This window comes from Amblyraja radiata, chromosome 3 (assembly GCF_010909765.2).
Source record: "Amblyraja radiata isolate CabotCenter1 chromosome 3, sAmbRad1.1.pri, whole genome shotgun sequence".
NCBI lineage: Eukaryota > Metazoa > Chordata > Chondrichthyes > Rajiformes > Rajidae > Amblyraja > Amblyraja radiata.
Window position 1 is genome coordinate 42,113,098 of NC_045958.1, and position 19,823 is coordinate 42,132,920.

General features: G+C 42.5%; 1 protein-coding gene across 8 annotated transcripts in view; it reads left to right on the plus strand.

Annotated features, from left to right (window-relative positions):
- The window catches only part of LOC116970959 (aminopeptidase O (putative)), a 205,734-nt gene that overhangs the window by 57,358 nt on the left and 128,553 nt on the right, over positions 1 to 19,823 (plus strand). For all 8 annotated transcript variants that reach the window (XM_033017690.1, XM_033017697.1, XM_033017694.1 and 5 more), the window contains exon 6: positions 18,352 to 18,541. In XM_033017690.1, coding sequence (XP_032873581.1) covers positions 18,352 to 18,541 — 190 coding nt within the window. The remainder of the gene's footprint in view (positions 1 to 18,351; positions 18,542 to 19,823) is intronic.

The window sequence follows — 19,823 nt, forward strand, 5'->3', positions numbered from 1 at the left end:
CTAAATGTTTTAAATCATAAGATATACCGACAAGATTGAAGTCATTTTTAACAAATGAATCTTTTATGTCTTAGTTCTCCGATGCACTCGGGTGCCACTTGCAATTCTGTGGCAGAGCATATGTCTGTAGTACAATAAACATGGTTAAATTAGTTGAAAGAGTGGAGCCAAAAATAACTTATGACTTAAACTGTAAATTTTCCCAATAAAAATAGGGTAAATATGTCAAAAACGTTTAGTGGGTGAAGGATAGTTTTATACGAATTATGGTCACAATATCAATCTCAATCCCTTAGAGTACTGTGGTGACCAGATTGGATTGGCAAGGAAATTACCCGGTAAAATTCACTCTGTTCAGGAATTCTGTTGTTACTTTATGAAGCTGTAAAACAGTCATGACCTGTAAATATTAACATATGTTAGTGCCAAAAGTCAGCTGTTTATTCAGTTACTTAAATGTTGGAACAAGAATAGAGTAAGCACAGAATCATTTCCTTTTTGGGATTGAGTGTTAGATTTTTCCACATTGATACGTTTCAATTGGCTTTGATATTAACAGGTTGGAGTTAATTTTTTATTTGTAGTTAAGAATAATCATTGATCAGCCATGATCACAATGAATGGTGGTGCTGGCTCGAAGGGCCGAATGGTCTCCTCCTGCACCTATTTTCTATGTTTCTACGTTCCTATGTTTATGCAAATCCCAAAACATGACATGTCGTAACAGCTGAGGTATTTTGGAAAAATGCATCTGAAATTTACCAAAACTTTATCTTTGTTCTCAATCCCATCCCCCTGTCCATCTGCTCTTGTAGCAAACACCACAGACTTTACATTATGTAAGAAAGAACTGCAGATATTGGTTTAAAGCGAAGGTAGACACAAAATGCTGAATGCTGAAGAAGGGTCTCGACCCAAAACGTCACCCATTCCTTCTCTCCAGAGTTGCTGTCTGGCCCGTGACTTTACTTTATCTTGTCCAGCCCTCAGCTCAACATCAATGCTGCCCTACTTTCAGCTCAGAAATATTTGACACTTTTCCACTTGTTTCTTGCTTGGTACATGTGACAATAAACTAAACGAAACTTTTGTGGCTTTGGCAGACATTCACTGTCTCCTCCTACTACCAGGAGTCCAATTCAAAGACCTAAGCTCACCCTTGTGTTTACAAACACCATCTCTGCAGCTCCAGTTCTGCCGTGGCCATTTTGATATGAGTCATCCATATCTGAAGAATTAAATATTGTGAAGTAAAGCTGGATTATGTGTATTTTGATAAAGGTGTCTTCAGAAATGCTTGACTTATTTCATTCAATTCTACTTCAGTTGATCTCTCATTTTAATTGGTTAACTTAGCAAATATTTCAAAGGTTGAATAGCATATTGTTTTCTGCCTTTGATTCTTTATATCCTGTGTTGGTATTGGAAGGCGCTTGCCCTCCGGAGGACTGCTGAGAAACCGGGTTCAAGGCCGGAACCTCGGGTCGACGGAGCTCACAGCTGGGGCCTGGGTCGGCGCCACGGAGGTGTGAGGTGAGGACCTGACAGCGATAGTGGAGAGGTTGCTGCGGCGGTCGACCGACCGACGGAAGAGGATGGACCACGTGGAAGTGAGGACGCTGCTGCCGAAGCAAGGAACATAGGAGGACCCAGTGTGATGGGACCGCCGTGAAGGAGGGGGAAGAGCAATGGGGGACCTGGCACGGATACTTTGTAAGCGCCCTTTATGGGTGACTATTTGCATACCTTTTGTATTCAAGCAAAGAATTTCACTATGGGCTTGTCACATGTGACAATGAAGCATTCATTCAGAGGCCACATTTTGAACATTTTGGGATTTAAATTTGCACTTTTTGACCTTTTTTTCCAATTTGTATTGAAGATAGAGATGGCTGTTGGTGAAGAAAACGTCACTTGTCAGGCAGTCTGACCTTCTGCAAGTGAAAACATAAGAATATCATCAAATTATCGAGTCTCTCGATTAGAAAAATAACGGCAATGGATCATGTGGATGAGTGGTTGTTTTCCCAGCAGCAGCCAAATTGCTTTCAAAACATAACTATCAAAATTAGGCAAGATGACTTCTGGGGGATCAAAGCTCTGGCTCATTTTTGCAGCTGCTACAAATTAAAGCAAAACACAGGTTCCTCTCAGAAAACAATATGGCATACTATTAATTTTTTAACCTGTTGTTTCTGACGGTGCAATGAATTGGATCAGACTACCTTGTGTCTGACAATGTTTCTGACAACATCTGCCTCAATTTGTATAATTTTGCAACTCAAAGAAACCTAACCTCAAATGAACAGATTACTCTACAGCTAATAGCAAAGTATATCTGGTATTTCTTCAATTTCTACTCAAATGTTTGAGTCTTTTGTTGGAAATTGAACTGATTAGGGAGCAGGAGAGTGGAAACAGGCAGTCATTTTGATTATGTGGAAATGTGACTTAAAACTCATCTCATTGCCTTAGAGATTTAGAGAGTTGTTATGGCAGGAGTCGGCCATTCAGTGCGTTGAATGTGAGCAGGCCTGCTAGATTGAGCAGTCCAGACATTTCTATCCTTGTGCACTGTCCAGGTAACACTGCGTGTTTACTTCTCTTGTGGCTGTCCAATTCACAATTGAAATCATCGACTATCTCAGCTCATTTTACAAGATGACACTGGGGAGAGGCGACATTTGCAGGCAGCATGCAGGAGAGCATTTGTGCACTCGCCATTCGACTTTTTTTAAGTCTGCAGCAGTAGAAATCTGAATTTATGCAGTTTAAATGCATCAGCGATCTTGCACCCGCCCCGATGGACTTGACAGACCCGACCCTGCGGATTGCATGCATCACACCTGGAAGTGACAGGGAGGCCCCTATTTGCCAATGTCTATGCTGATTCTCACAGCAATTCCATCAATGCCTCCCCCGTTTCCATTAATAATCCTTGATTCTCTCTCCAACTGCACACTAGGGGGAATATACTGTAGCCAATTAAACCAAGCAACTTTGGTATGTGGGAGTAAACTGCAGCACAACCTAAACATACAAATTAAACTGACTAGCTGGTCATTACTAGGAGTGATTTTTTTAAAGTCTAGAATTACAGTGCCCTCCATAATGTTTGGGACAAAGACCCATCATTTATTTATTTGCCTCTGTATTTCATAATTTGAGATTTGTAATAGAAAAAAACCACATATGGTTAAAGTGCACATTGTCAGATTTTAATAAAGGCCTTTTTTATAAATTTTGGTTTCACCATGTAGAAATTACAGCTGTGTTTATACAAAGTCCCACCATTTCAGGGCACCATAATGTTTGGGACACAGCAATGTAATGTAAATGAAAGTAGTCATGTTTAGTATTTTGTTGCATATTATTTGCATGCAATGACTGCTTGAAGTCTGTGATTCATGGACATCACCAGTTGCTGGGTGGCTTCTCTGGTGATGCTGTGCCAGGCCTGTATTGCAGTGATCTTTAGCTTGTGCTTGTTTTGGGGGCTAGTCCCCTTCAGTTTTCTCTTCAGCATATAAAAGGCATGCTCAATTGGGTTCAGATCAGGTGATTGACTTGGCCACTCAAGAATTGACCATTTTTTAGCTTTGAAAAACTCCTTTGTTGTTTTAGCAGTATGTTTGGGATCATTGTCTTGCTGTAGAATGAACTGCCGGCCAATGGATTTTGAGGCAATTGTTTGAACTTGAGCAGATAGGATGTGTCTGTACACTTCAGAATTCATTATGCTACTACCATCAGCAGTTGTATCCTCAATGAAGATAAGTGAGCCAGTACCTTCAGCAGCTATACATGCCCAGGCCATAACACCCCCTCCACTGTGTTTCACAGATGAGGTGGTATGCTTTGGATCTTGGGCAGTTCCTTCTGTCCTCCATACTTTAGTGCCATCACTCTGATATAAGATAATCTTCATCTCATCTGTCTACAAGACCTTTTTCTAGACTGTGGTTGCTCTTTTATGTACTTCTTGGCAAACTGTAACCTGGCCATCCTATTTTTGCGGCTAACCAGTAGTTTGTATCTTGCAGTGTAGCCTCTGAATTTCTGTTCATGAAGTCTTCTGCGGACAGTTGTCATTGACAAATCCACACCTGACTCCTGAAGAGTGTTTCTGATCTGTCGGACAGGTGTTTGGGGATTTTTCTTTATTATATTGAGAATTGGAGAGGAAAAGACTACAAAAAGTAGTAAACACTGCCCAGTTCATCATCGGCTCTGACGTTCCTTCCATCGAGAGGATTTATCGCAGTCGCTGCCTCAAAAAGGCTGGCAGTATCATCAAAGGCCCACACCATCCTGGCCACACACTCATCTCCCTGCTACCTTCAGGTAGAAGGTACAGGAGCCTGAAGACTGCAACAACCAGGTTCAGGAATAGCTACTTCCCCACAGCCATCAGGCTATTAAACCTGGCTCGGACAAAACTGATTATTAATAACCACTTTCTGTTATTTGCACTTTACCAATTTATTTATTCATGTGTGTATATATTTATATCGTGGTATATGGACACATTTATCTGTTTTGTAGTAAATGCCTACTATTTTCTGTGTGCTTAAGCAAAGCAAGAATTTCATTGTCCTATGCAGGGACACATGACAATAAACTCACTTGAACTTGAATTCTTCTATCATCAGCTGTGGGGGTCTTCCTTGGTCTGCCAGTCCCTTTGCGATTAGTAAGTTCACCAGTGCTCTCTTTCTTTTTAATGATGTTCCAAACAGTTGATTTTCGTAAGCCGTTTGGCTGATGTCTCTAACAGTTTTATTCTGGTTTCTCAGTCTCATGATGGCTTCTTTGACTTTCATTGGCACAACTTTGGTGCTCATGTTGATAAACAGCAATAAAAGTTTCCAAACGTGATGGAAAGACTGGAGGAAAGACTAGGTGCTGAGAGCTTTCTTATACCTGCATTAAGGAGGCAATTATACGCAAATGAGCAATTACAAACACCTGTGAAGCCATGTGTCCCAAACATTATGGTGCCCTGAAATGGGGGGACTATGTATAAACACAGCTGTAATTTCTACATGGTGAAACCAAAATATATAAGAATGGCCTTTAATAAAATCTGACAATGTGCACTTTAACCACATGTGATTTTTTTTTTCTGTTATAAATCTCAAACTGGAGTACAGAGGCAAATAAGTAAATGATGGGTCTTTCTCCCAAACATTATGGAGTGCACTGTAGAATGTCATGGTTTCCAATTCTGTGGAGTCTCCCTTATCTAAAGAACATTTGAATTATGCTGAGCCCTTGTGCTATCTGAGAAAGCCGGCTCGGTTTACCTGTCACATTATTTTGTGTCTAAAAGATACCTTCCTGAATTTTACTGCCACCTTAACATTTGCATGTTTGTAAATGTCAATGGAGGTGAAGAGTGATATAACTATATCTATGAGAAACATCTTACAAATGCTAACATAAATCAATGGCACACTGGTACAGCTAACAGCCTCTGCAAATTGCCCCTAGTGTGTAGATGAGCGGTAGAATCGGAAGGGAAGTGATGAAAATGTGGGAAAATAAAATGGATAAACTGCCACAAAAGGCAGTGGAGGCCAATTCACTGGAATCAAGGGATATGGGAGAAAACAGGAACCGGGTACTGATTTTGGATGATCAGCCATGATCATAATGAATGGCGGTGCAGGCTCGAAGGGCTGAATGGTTTACTCCTGCATCTAGTCTATGTTTCTATCAGTTGAAAATTAATGTAAACATGGGTGCTTCGTAGTCAACATGGACTTAGTAGGCCGAAGAGCCTGTTTCTGTGCTATATCCCTCTCTGACTGACATATGTAAACATAAGGTGGCCTGATATGGTGCAAGTTTAAAAGTATTGCATATTACTGCAGATATTGGCTATGAATGTATGCAATGCCAATATTTGGGATGGGGAAAAATGTTAAACAGTTCTAAAGTTAGGCATGATACATTTTTTAACTTTCATCTCTGTTTATGCATGAGTTTTATCCTGTGTGCTGTATGTCTGGATTCCTATTTATTTAAGATTCCTGAGGTTATTCTCTGCAGCCTGGATATGTCTTATGAGTCATGGGCTGCACAGTCTCAAGTTAAATATTTTGTTTCACTGTGGAACTGGTAATATTAACCCAAGGTCAGCATGTACTTTGGTTTATCACAATTGCTAGCATCATTTCTAATTGGAATGTACCTTTTTAGTGTACATAAATATTTTGCCAAGCATGTCATGTAATCACATTAAATAATTTGTAACAGCCAACAAGAAACTGTACTTGCCATATATGTCAGTTCACCACTAACCAGGTTTGCAAACCATAAACTGCAGATGCTGTAAATTTGAAATGAAAACAAAAAGTGCTGGAAATACTTAGAAGGTAAATTGGGTATAATGCAGAAAGCAGCAATTAATTTTTCAAGTTGACGACCTTTCATCAGTTACGACAGTTAGAGATCAAGCATTCTAAAAAAGGTTGTCGTTTACTTGTTATTGTTTTTCTTAGTAAGTCCCATGATTCTCAGATGATTTGCTTCCCCTAAGCAGATGATACTTGGAACGATTTTTTTTTTAATGTAATGTTACCATGGCACAGCAGTGACTATACTGTCCTGTGTAGGAAGGAACTGCAGATGCTGGCTTAAACCGAAGATAGACACAAAAAGCTGGAGTAACTCAGTGGGACAGCCAGCATCTCTGGAGAGAAGGAATGGGTGATGTTTCAGATCGCGACCCTTCAGTCTGAAGAAGGATCTCAATGCAAAACATCACCCATTCTTCTCTCGAGAGATGCTGCCTGTCCCGCTGAATTACTCCAGCTTTTTGTGTCCACCATACAGTCTTGATGGGACAAGGCCTAGATCCAGTAGCTAGGATGGTCAAGGTGATTGGAGATCATGATCTGCTGCCCACACTTAGACATATGTGCCCAGCTATTCATGCTCTGCCCACACTTGTTCACAAGCGTTCGTTCACACGTGCTAGTGGATCCACACATGCTCTTGCCCTACATTGTCTTCCACAATCACCTTCATTTGATTTTCCTAATCCCCTCCTTCCCTTGGTGTTTCTACTCCTCTGATCTCCTTTCCACCTGCTCCCCTTTCCAGATATTGTAGTCTGCATTCCAGGTACAGTACAGTGCCACGTGCAGGTCCGTACTTAGGGGAATGTTGCCAAATTTTTCAAGATATGGTCTCCTTTCATTGATTCATTACAAGTATAGTATGGTGCAACACAACTCTGGAATTAAACCGATTCACGGACAGGGTGATGGGTGTGGTGAGAAATGAAGCAGGTATATCAACACGTAAAGGTCCCTTTTTTTTTTCTTTATTATTTTTGGTCTTCTTATTCTTCTATAGACTTTTACTCATTCACTCCTGGACTGCACTATCTGGTAGTCTAGGGGTTTACACATTCACTATTTATTTCACTCTCTCTCTTTCTCGCTCTTTCTCTCTTGTTCTATTTCGTTCTTGTTAAATTTTAAATGGAAGATGTACATTAAATGTATTTTGTCATATGTCGCGGTTTATGCTACTGTACATTGCTTCTAATAAAAATATTTTTTTTAAAAAGAGAATGTTGCCAAGATAGGAACAGTTTTATCTATGAAGAAAGATTGCATTTGCTAAGAATATTTTCTATGGAATACAGCAAACTCTAGTAATTGGAACCCTGCTTAATGCGAGGCATAAAATTAAAGATTAATACTTGTCTCTATTTACCAGGAGGAGTTCATACAAGCTGGTGAATTCGAGAAAGAACAGTATTGTCCTAAAATATTTTAGTATTTTAGAAAGAGGTAGTGAACTTGAAGTGTGTGAAATGTTCAACGAAGTCTTGGAAGTGCACAAAAATGGATAAATCCATGGAGCCTGACCACGTGTATCTTAGGCTCTTATGGAAGTGGGGCAAGAAATTGCCGAGGCCCTGGTCGAGATTTTTAAATCTTTGTTAGCCATGGGTGAGGTACGCTAGAGTGCCAATATTTTGCGGTTGCCAATATTTTGCTTTTCTTTAAGAAGGGCTGTAAGGTTAGACCCAGGAACTCCAGGCCAGTGAATATTATGTAAGTGGGGAGAAAGTTGCTGGAGGGGCATTGTGATGAACAGTATATGTTCGCATTTGGGAAGACAAAGATTGATTGGGGATGATATATGCGTGGGGAATTGTCTCATGGGTTTTAAAGACTGATCAATGCAAGGCAGTAGATCAGGGGTTCCCCAACCTTTTTCGTCCCGTTTACCCCAGGCAACTTTAATAGCACATAACAATGTTATTTCACTTATTTATGAACAACTAATGATGAACAAATGCCGATATACCAGAACCAAACACAGTCAATGAGAAAAAATATGTACAAATCCAGAATCATAAATTTACCCCAGGTTGGGAACCCTTGCAGTAGATATTCTCTCCATGGACTGTACCATGGTCTTTAAGGTCGCACATGGTAGGCTTGTCTGGAAGGTTAAAACACAAGATCCAGTGTGAACTAACCAATAGGATTTTTAAAAAATGGCTTGATGATAGGAAACAGAGAGTGGTAGTAGAGGGTTGCTTTTCAAATTGGAGACCTGTGACAATTGTAATGTCATGTAAATTGGTGCTTGGTCTGCTATTGTTTGTCGTTCATGTTTTTGGGTTGGATAAGAATGTAGATTTCATGTTTAGCAACTTTGCTACCGCAATTGTGGGGTTAGTGGACAGTAAAAAGGTTGTCTTGGGTTACAACGGGATATTAATCAACTAGGAGAATAGTGAAGGAATGGCAGATGGAATTTAACTCTGACAGATGCAAGTTAATTTTGACAATTTTGTTAAGTTAAGTTGAACCGAGATAGAACAGACACAGTCAATGACAGAGTGTGTAGAAATAGAAAGACCAAGTGGTGCAAGTACATAGTTCCCTGAAAGTGGTTACACTGAAGAAGAAGGCATTATGAATGCTTGCCATTGTTGGCCGCAGTATTGAGTACAAGAGTTGGGACATCATGTTACATTCGTACAAAACTTTGGCTAGATCATCCTCGAAGTATTGTATGCAATTCTGGTTACCATGCTATATGGAGGATGTGCTTAAGCTAGAAAGGGTGCAAAAAAAAAAATCACTGGGATGTTAACTGGATTGGAGACTTGAGTTCCAGAGAGATTAGATAAGCTGAGACTGTTTTCCCTCAATCGAAGGAGATTGATGGAGTGATTCAACACATCAGTCAATGTTGTAATTTTGTCAAAAAAGTGCTCTGTATTTCTAACTTAAACATCTTCAGGCAAAGTTTCCTTGCCTCTATTGCATTATCAGCGGTTGCAAAGTAGAGCATGTACGTATGTATTCATGCTAGGACAATAGACAATAGGTGCAGGAGAAGGCCAATTGGCCCTTCGAGCCAGCATCGGCATTCACTGTGATCATGGCTGATCATCCACAATCAATACCCCGTTCCTGCCTTCTCCCCATATCCCTTGACTCCACTGTCTTTAAGAGCTCTATCTAACTCTCTCTTGAAAGCATCCAGAGAATCGGCCTCCACTGCCTTCTGAGGCAGAGAATTCCACTCTAAATGGCCTACCCCTTATTCTTAAACTGTAGCCCCTGGTTCTGGACTTCTCCAACATTGGGAACACGTTTCCTGCCTCTAGCGTGTCCAATCCCTTAATAATCTTAAATGTTTCAATAAGATCCCCTTTCATCATTCTAAATTCCAGTGTATACAAGCCCAGCCGTTCCATTCTTTCAACCCATGACAGTCCCGCCAACACGGGAATTAACCTCGTGAACCTACGCTTCATTCCCTCAATATTAAGAATGTCCTTCCTCAAATTTGGAGACCAAAACTGCACACAATACTCCAGATGTGGTCTCACTAGGGCCCTGTACAACTGCAGAAGGACCTCTTTGCTCCTATACTCAACTCCTTTTGCTATGAAGGCCAACATGCCATTAGCTTTCTTCACTGCCTGCTGTACCTTCATGCTTACTTTCAGTGACTGATGTACACCCAGATCTCGTTGTACTTCCCCTTTTCCAAACTTGACACCATTCAAATAATAATCTGCCTTCCTGTTCTTACCACCAAAGTGGATAGCCTCACATTTATCCACATTAAACTGCATCTGCCATGCATCTGCCCACTCACCCAACCTGTCCAAGTCACCCTGCATCCTCCTCTCAGTTCACACTGCCACCCAGCTTTGTGCCATCTGCAAATTTGCTAATGTTACTTTTAATCCCTTCATCTAAATCATTAATGTATATTGTAAATAGCTGCGGTCCCAGCACCGAGCCTTGTGGCACCCCACTAGTCACTGCTTGCCATTCTGAAAGGGACCTGTTAATCCATACTCTTTGTTTCCTGTCTGCCAACCAATTTTCTATCCATGTCAGTACCATACCCCCAACACCATGTGCTCTAATTTTGTCCACTAATCTCCTATGTGGGACCTTAACAAAAGGCTTTCTGAAAGTCCAGGTACACTATATTCACTGGCTCTCCCTTGTCCATTTTCCTAGTTACATCCTGAAAACAAAATTACAGAAGATTAGTCAAGCATGATTTCCCCTTCGTAAATCCATGCTGACTCGAACCAATCCTGTTACTGCTATCCACATGAGCCACTATTTCATCTTTTATAATTAACTCCAGCATCATCCCCACCGCCGATGTCAGGCTAACTGGTCTATAATTCCCTGTTTTCTCTCTCCCTCCTTTCTTAAAAAGTGGGATAACATTAGCTACCCTCCAATCCACAGGAACTGATCCTGAATCTATAGAACATTGGAAAATGATCGATCACCAATGCGTCCACGATTTCCAGAGCCACCTCCTTAAGTACCCTGGGATGCGACCATCAGGCCCTGGGGATGTATCAGCCTTCAGTCCCATCAGTCTACCCAACACCATTTCCTAACTCATGTGAATTTCCTTCAGTTCCTCTGCCACCCTAGGTCCTCTGGCCACCAGTACATTGGGAGATTGTTTCTGTCTTCCTTAGTGAAGACAGATCCAAAGTACCTGTTCAACTCATCTGCCATTTCTTTGTTCCCCACAATAAATTCACCTTCAACTGACCCACATTTGTCTTAACTAATTGTTTCCTCTTCACATACCTACAGAAGCTTTTACTATCCTCCTTTATATTCTTGGCTAGCTTACTTTCGTACCTCATCTTTTCTCCCTGTATTGCCTTATTAGTTATCTTCTGTTGCTCTTTAAAAGTTTCCCCAATCCTCTGGCTTCCCACTCATCTTTGCTATGTTGTACTTCTCTTTTATTTTTATATACTGTCCTTGATTTCCCTTGTCAGCCACGGTCGCCTCTTACTCCCCTTAGAATCTTTCTTCCTCGTTGGAATGAACTGATCCTGCACCTTCTGTATTATTCACCAGAAATACCTGCCACTGTTGTTCCACTGTCATCCTTGCTAGGTTATCTTTCCAGTCAACTTTGCCCAGCTCCTCCCTCATGGCTCCATAGTCCCCTTTGTTCAACTGTAATACTGACACTTCCGATTTTCCCTTCTCCCTCTTAAATTGTAGATTAAAACATCATATTATGGTCACTGGCTCCTAATGGCCTCTTTGAGTTCCCTTTATCAAATCCGGTTCATTACACAACACTAAATCCAGAATTGCCTTCTCCCTTGTAGGCTCCAGTACGAGCTGCTCTGAATCCATCTAGGAGGCACTCCACCAACTCCCTTTCTTAGGGTCCAGTACCATCCTGATTTTCCCAGTCTACCTGCATGTTGAAACCTCCCATAACAACCGTAGTATTATCTTTGCTACATGCCAATTTTAACTCTTGATTCAACTTTCACCCTATATCCAGGCTACTGTTTGGGGCCTGTAGATAATTCCCATTAGGGTCTTTTTACCCGTACAATTCCTCGATTCTAACCATACTGACTCCACATCTCCTGATTCTATGTCACCCCTTGCAAGGACTGAATTTCATTCTTTACCAACAGAGCTCCCCCACCCCCTCTGCCCACCTCTGTCTTTTTGATAGGATGTATACCCTTGAATACTCAGTTCCCAGCCCTGGGCCCTCTTGCAGCCATGTCTCTGTAATTCCCATAACATCATACTTGCCAATTTCTAACTGAGCCTCAAGCTCATCCACTTTAGTTCTTATACTTCGCGCATTCATATACAACACTTTGACTTTGGTATTCACCTCCCCTCTCACACCGGTCACTATTGCCCCTGACCGTACTCTCTTATCCCTTCTCGAACTAACCTTCCCATTAATTCTGGAATCTTTTGTAACTTTTCCTGTACTCACTTCCCCTTTAACTCCATCTTTATACTCCCAATTTGTCAATCCCTCCCCCCCCCCACCCCCGCTATTTAGTTTAAACCCACACGTGTAGCACAAGCAAACCTGCCTGCCAGAACATTGGTCCCCCTCCAGTTAAGGCGTGATCCGTCCCTTTTGTACAGGTCACCCCTACACCAGAAGAGATCTCAGTGGTCTATAAAGCTAAATCCTTGCTCCCTGCACCAGCCCTCCAGCCACAAATTCAGATCCCCTATCTCCCTGTTCCTGTCCTCACCAGCACGAGATACAGGAAGCAATCCAGAGATAACCACCCTAGAGGTCCTGCATTTCAGTCTTCTTCTTCCTAACTGTCTAAACTCACGTTGCAGAACCTCCTTCCTCTTCTTCCTGATGTTGTTTGTGCCCACGTGCACAACTACTGCCGGCTGTTCAACTTCCCTCTCGAGGATGTTCTGAAGTCGGTCCGAGACATCTTGAACCCTGGCACCAGGGAGGCAACAGACCATCGTCGAGTCTCGGCTGTTGCCACAGAATCTCCTGTCCGCACCTCGGACAATGGAGTCGCCCACCACTATGGCTCTGCCCGACATCGGTCTCACGGGTCAAGTCTCATCGCTAGGATTGGAGCCACTGACCTGTCCACCGCTCGGACTGGAAGCGTTGTCTGCCCCGACAGCTCCCAAGCGGGTGTACCTGTTTTCATTAGTCACAGCCACCATGTTTACTCCCATTTCTCACAATCACCCACCTTCGCTCTTCCTGTATCCTTGGCGTGACAACCTCACTCTAGGACCTGTCCGGGAAACTCTAGTTTTCCCGGATGGCCCTGAGGTCATCCAGCTGCTTCTCCAGTTCCCCGACACGTTCATTCAGGAGCTGCACCTGGACACAATTTCTGCCGGTGTAGTTTCCAGAAACTCCAGCGGTGTGTACCTGACATCCCACATCCTGCAGGAAACACACTGCACCAACTTACCAACAAAGTGGAGATAGCCAAATAACAACAATAATTAGCTGTATTTTTATAGCAGATTCGACAAAAGAAAACACCCCAGATCTGAAGATGTGTGTAAAGTACTCGAGGATAAAGAAATGTTAACAGTGACAACAGGCAAAATATAGAGACAAAATTAATATTCCTTTAATTGATGGAAGAAAACGGGCGAGAAGGTGGAGTGGGATGTGTAGGGCAAAGGAAGTGTCTGTGATAGGGTTTGTGGAGATGGCTTAATGCCAATCATTACTAGCACATTAAGCTGCTTGGTCATTAAGGTGAGGGACCTTTCATCAGACTCAAGAAAGAGAAAAACAGAGTTAATCTAGCTCGCAATAAAGGTGGGAGAAGCAAATGAGTGGTAGAAAGTAAATTTCTCAGGATGAGGCAGCTGGGATCAATTAAGCCTCCTTGGCTGTGTAATTTGTTGTTAATGCAGTCCAGATTGTACACAGATTAAATCAAAAAAGCTTGGCAAGTGGAAATGGTTCTTAAATAAACAGATATAAAGAGCAGGTAATCTAAAATTGGAGAATTTGATACTGAGCTTGGAAGATTTGATACTGAGCTTGATGGACATCGAAATTGGGAGTGGGATGTTGGTAAAGAGGCAGACAACTGGATACACAGTGTTATTCCTGGGGCTTGATGGTGGGAAGGTGCTCAAAGTGATTAGCCAATCTGTGTTTGGCTTCTCCAATGTAGAGGCAGCCACGTTGTGAACACCAAAATATATAAACTAGATCAGAACAAGGGGGAGTGAATCCCTACTTTTTCTGGATAGAATATTTGGGACATTAATCGTGGAAGGGAGGAAGTAACACAGGGCTCGAGATTAACGGTTGCCCGGGTGCCATTGACCACGCAAAGCGCCGCCGGGCAACCTAAACACCGAGTAATTTTGCCCGGCTTGGCAACCATACTGGTTTGTACCGAAGATAGACACAAAAACTGGAGTAACTCCGCGGGTCAGGCAGCATCTCTGGAGAAAAGGAACGTGACATTTTGTGTCGGCGGTGACGGCTGTATTGCGTGGGAAAGATACTAGGTGCGGGGTGACGAAGGGTCGCAGCGAATGACGGCCCCCGAACAGCGACAGCGGCTCATCTCCTCCTCCTCCCACCCCCCGCCCGCCCTGATAAGGGGCCGCTACTTGCAAACCCGCTGACAGCGCACTTTCAAAACAAACCCTCCCGCACGCCGAGGCCGGGAGGAGGGAGGGAGGGGGAGGCCTCGGCGTGCGGGAGGGTTTGTATTGAAAGCGGTTATGCCGTTAGCGGGTTTGTAAGCAGCGTCCGCTATCAGGGAGGAGGAGGTGGAGGGAGCCGCTGTTGCAGCGGCTGCTGCCGCTGCTGTGCGGGACCCGTCTTTCGCTGCGCCACTTCTGAAGCAGCTGCACCATCGATCCGATAGCTATAGGATCTTTGAGCTGCACCGCTCGGCCCCGCACTTTGCTGTTGGCTGGCGGAGGAGGGAGGCGGTGGCGAGGAGTTCCCAACGGCCAAGGCAGCGGGGCGATGTTGTCCGAGGAGCGCTGACCCTCCTTCCTCCATACCTCGCCCCCCTTCTCTCTCTCTCTCTCTCTCTCTCTCTTGTATGCCCCCTCCACCCCCCCCCCCTTATCCTGGGACCCCTCCTCTACATCCCGCACTGATCCCCATTCCCGCCTCGATTCAGTCCTCACTGACATCCCCTGTGCTCCACTCCCCATCCCCCCCCAATCTATTCATCCTGCGCTGATCACCCTATCTACCTCGCATTGATTCTCCTGCCCCCCCCCTCCCCCCCATCCATCCTACACTGGTTCCCCAATTCACCCTGTACTTGCCCCTTTCCCATCCATCCTGCACTTCTCCTCCATCCATCCTGTACTGATCCCCCATCCATCCTGTACTAATCCACGCATTCATCCCGTACTGACCCACCCTCCATTTACCCTGCACCTTCCCCTCATTCATCCTGCACAGACCCTCCGATCCACACTGTACTGACCCCCCCCCCATTCATCCTGCGCTGGTCTCCCCCCCCATCCATCCTGTACTGATCCTCCCATTCAAGAATGGGGGGAACAGTCTGAAGAAGGGTCTCCACCCGAAACGTTGCCTATTTCCTTCGCTCCATAGATGCTGCCTCACCCGCTAAGTTTCTCCAGCACTTTTGTCTACCCCATCCATCCCGTACTGAACCCCTCCCCATTCAACACCACTGATATCCCCCGTGCTCTCCCCTCACAATTTTACCTACTCCAACCAACACGTACTAATTCACCTGCCTCAATCCATCCATTCTGCACCAAATGCCTTCTAACCCCCCTCCCCCCCCCCTGCCATCTATCCACCCCGCACTGATTCACACACACACCCTCCCTGACCCTATTGTCCTGTAAATGTCTTCAGAGCGAACATTGACTATGTTTGTCGAAATGCAATCGGAATGTGTTTTAATTCCCAATGTTATTATTTGTTTTAATCCATAAAGATGGATTAATTATATTGTGAACACGTGAAACATTAAAACTGCAGTGTTCGTTTGTCACTGCTACCGTTGACACGTTATTACAGAATTCATTTTAACGGCAAATCAATGCTCTTAATATGGAATATCAGTACTGCAGTTATTTAATGAGCAACATTCACAACTATACGTAAGCATATATGTTACCATGGTCCAGGATTTATTGACACAGGTTGATCATACGCTGAATAATCCAACCACATTTTTGTTTGGAAGTGGAAAGAACTAATAGAAATTGCATTAATTGCAATGTGTAAAAAGAGTTGAGATACTGTCATATAATTTTGCTGCATGTCATTGTGGGATATATCATGTCTTGATTGGTAAATGTTTAGTTTGTGACTTTATTTGAAGCAGAAATAATATGTGAATGCTTCATTGAGTATAATTCCGACTGGTAACTACGCACTTCGTCCGAGCACATTGTCGCACGCGTCATGCAAGCCGTCTTAAATGACCATCTAAACTGTCATTTGGCAACCTAAAAAGCTGCCAAGGTTGCCCGGCTGGCAACAGGGAAAAAAAGTTAAGCGAGAGCCCTGTAACAGGGCAGATGCTGCATTCTTGGACTACTCAGGAGAGTTTTCCTGCAACAGAGAACAGTAGGAGTAGGACAAGAGACTTGCAAAGGAATCAATGTTTATTAAATGATGGGTGAGAGGGGAGAAATATTGCCACAATATTGTGGTATCTTGTTGGTGCTGATGGAAATTGCATAAGATGATTTGTTGAATACGGATGCAGATGAGGTGGAAAGTAAGAACAAGGACAAGTATGTTCTTGTTCTTGTGGCGCAGCGGTAGAGTTGCTGCCTTACAGTGAATGCAGCGCCGGAGACCCGGGTTCGATTCCGACTACGGGTGCTGTCTGTACGGAGTTTGTACGTGACCTGCGTGGCTTTTCTCCGAGATCTTCGGTTTCCTCCCACACTCCAAAGATGTACAGGTTTGTAGGTTAATTGGCTTGGTAAATGTAGACATTAAAAAAAAATTGTCCCTAGTGGGTGTGGGATGGTGTTAATGTGCGGGGATCGCTGGTCGGCGTGGACCCGGTGGGTCGAAGGGCCTGCTTCCATGCTGTATCTCTAAACTAAACTAATGAAAGACGGTATAAAAGAAGTGTTACAGAAAATATATTTGTTTTTGAGATATAGATGTGTGGGTAATGCCAGCATTTGTTGTCTATCCCTAATCACCCTGAATTGAGGAGGCAATTGAGAGCTGCGTACAAACTATGCCAGATATGGCTGGCAAACTTCCTTTCCTGAAAGTTGAGTGAACCTGACTTGTTTTGGGATGATACAAGTATGTCATGATGCAATCAGCAATACTATTTTTTTTACTGCAGATTAACTTAATTACCTGCATTTCAACTCCCTATCATACTATTTTGTTGCAGGTTCAATGTGTTGGACTTAACTAGGCTTCTGCACCTCAACTTGAAAAATGGGGAGAGGAATTTCAGAACAATCATCTTTAGCACTGGATTCAGATTCCAACTTTATTGTCATTGTGCAGTGTACAGTACAGGGACAACGAAATGCAGTTAGCATCTCCCCAGAAGAGCGACATAGAATAATGAGCAATAAATATATATATGTACATACAGTCGTAGTAGTGCAATTTTTCTGGGGGAAGGAGTGTCCGGGGGGGAGGGATGACTGGCTGTCACCGAGGTGCAGAGTTAAGTACTGTAACATCCGCAGGGAAGAAGCTGTTCCTGGACCTGCTGGTCTGGCAACGGAGAGACCTGTAGCGCCTCCCGGATGGTAGGAAGGTAAACAGACTGTGGCTGGTGTGAGAGCAGTCCTTGACGATGCTGCGCGCCCTTCACAGACATCGCTTGCTTTGAACAGAATCAATGGAGGGGAGTGAGGAACCGGTGATGCGTTGGGCAGTTTTCACCACCCGCCAGACACTGACATACTTGTTGAGTCCCTTTACTGCATTGCCCGACTAGTAGCTTGAGCATCCTGAAATTCAAATGGCAATGTGAAATGCAGACCACACTTGAGACTATCCCCAATTGCATATAGAAAATGTGTAATCCAGTCAGGAGTTACACTGCAGTCTGTTGTATTATGTGAAGTTACCAGCAATTAGGATGAATCTGCTTTCAGCAATGTCAACAGATTAGTATTTATGTCCATTATTGAATTTATTAAAACAAATTTAATTCCAAGTTACTGAATTGAATGACTTCTGAATAAAAAATAATGGGACCCCTCGTGACATCTGATAATTCTGAGGAAGTTTAATTGCATGAGTTTGTAAGTGATAGGCTAGTGCGTTGTGTGGTTCGGTGTAGGTGGAACTTCAGTGAAAAGCAATTATATTGTTTGAGGAACAATATGAAAAGCATTAACCTTCATCTAATTCAGTTTGTTATTAATTACATTATCTTAAGGTAATTATATTTGATGCTGTCTTTAGTAATTTTGAAGTAAGCTGTTTGTGAAAATCTTGCATAAAACATTATTGTGTTCATGTATAAATGAAGAACAAACTTGCAAGGTGTTGATGCAGGTTGTTAATAGTGTTTTCTTTTTAAAGCCCACATATCATCTTCCTATCGCAATCTGTTTTATCCGGAGGAAACCATCTCTGTGGTGTGCGTCTGAGCCATGAAATAGCCCACGCCTGGTTTGGATTGGCTATTGGTGCTCGTGATTGGACTGAAGAATGGATAAGTGAAGGCTTTGCGACTTATTTGGAGGATGTGTTTTGGGCAAATGCACAAAAGGTACATTTAAATTTTTTTCCATGTGCTGTTCCCTATTGTGCTCAGGGCTCGATTCTTTTGTGGTTATGGTAGTGAGGTGTTTATTTAAAATGATCAAAGTTTCTCTTGACAGAATGGGGAAAAGAATTTCAGAGTATATAGGCAAGTGACCACTTTATCTTGAATCAGGCACTGTTTTTGACTTTGATGCTGACATGGATGTGAATACCAACAGGGCTTTGCTAGTCAGATAATCAAAGTTATTGTTTATATTATGCTTTTAGAGATTGTGTTGGAAGACAAAGCTGAAAAATAAGAGCAGATGATCTTTGAGGCCTTCAAATTGACTATCTTCTACTCCTTGCAATTTCATGTATGTATGGGATGGTTTCTTTTGAGGGAATCAGGAGTGTGCATTTTCTGAATGTTGTCCTACATTGGAATTGGATATGTTCTTACAATAAAGATTATTACATATTTGTGCAAGTATGACTTAATCCAAGTAATATTGAAATGCCAACCACGTATTTGAGTGCATTGTAAGTTTAAGTTTCAGCCTTACATTGTGTGAAACTTACAGTAGTGCTAAGGTGTCTAAATTAACATTAGCAGCTGGTAGATGCAAAACTAAATCATACATTGCCGATATATTTTATCATGAACTGTTTTCACATCTTTTTGTTGTGATGTTTAAAATCTTTTCACTATCTGTAAACAATTTAAATTGTATGCACCCATTTGTGACATACTTTGGAATATCCAAAGGATATTTTAAAAATATGTCATTTTTTTAAATACACTGTGAATATAATTAAAGTGGATGGAAATTGAAAAATGTTGCAGCTTTCTGAGAAAACTATCTTCTTTATTTGTGTATTTTGGAATCATTGAATTGTAGAACAGAGGTAATTTTTTCCACTGAATTTTCTATCCAATTGGGTCCAGTCACTGGCCGTCCCCCAAAGCCATAAACATTTATCTAATTCCCTTTTGTAATGTATTGCTGATTCTGCTTCCACCACCTCTTCCGATTGCTGGCAGAATAATGTTTTTCCTGAAAATTATTGTTCTTTGATTTTTGGGCTTTGTCATTTTCTTCTTATTTATCCGATTGGACCATCATGTTTTTGGATACTTTATTATCCAATCGCCTTTGACGTAATAGATTATGAAAGAAAACTGGCAGGGAAACTGGCAGGGAACATAAAAACATAAAAACTGACTGCAAACGTTTTTATAGATATGTGAAAAGAAAGAGATTAATTAAAACAAATGTAGGTCCCTTGCAGTCAGAAACAGGTGA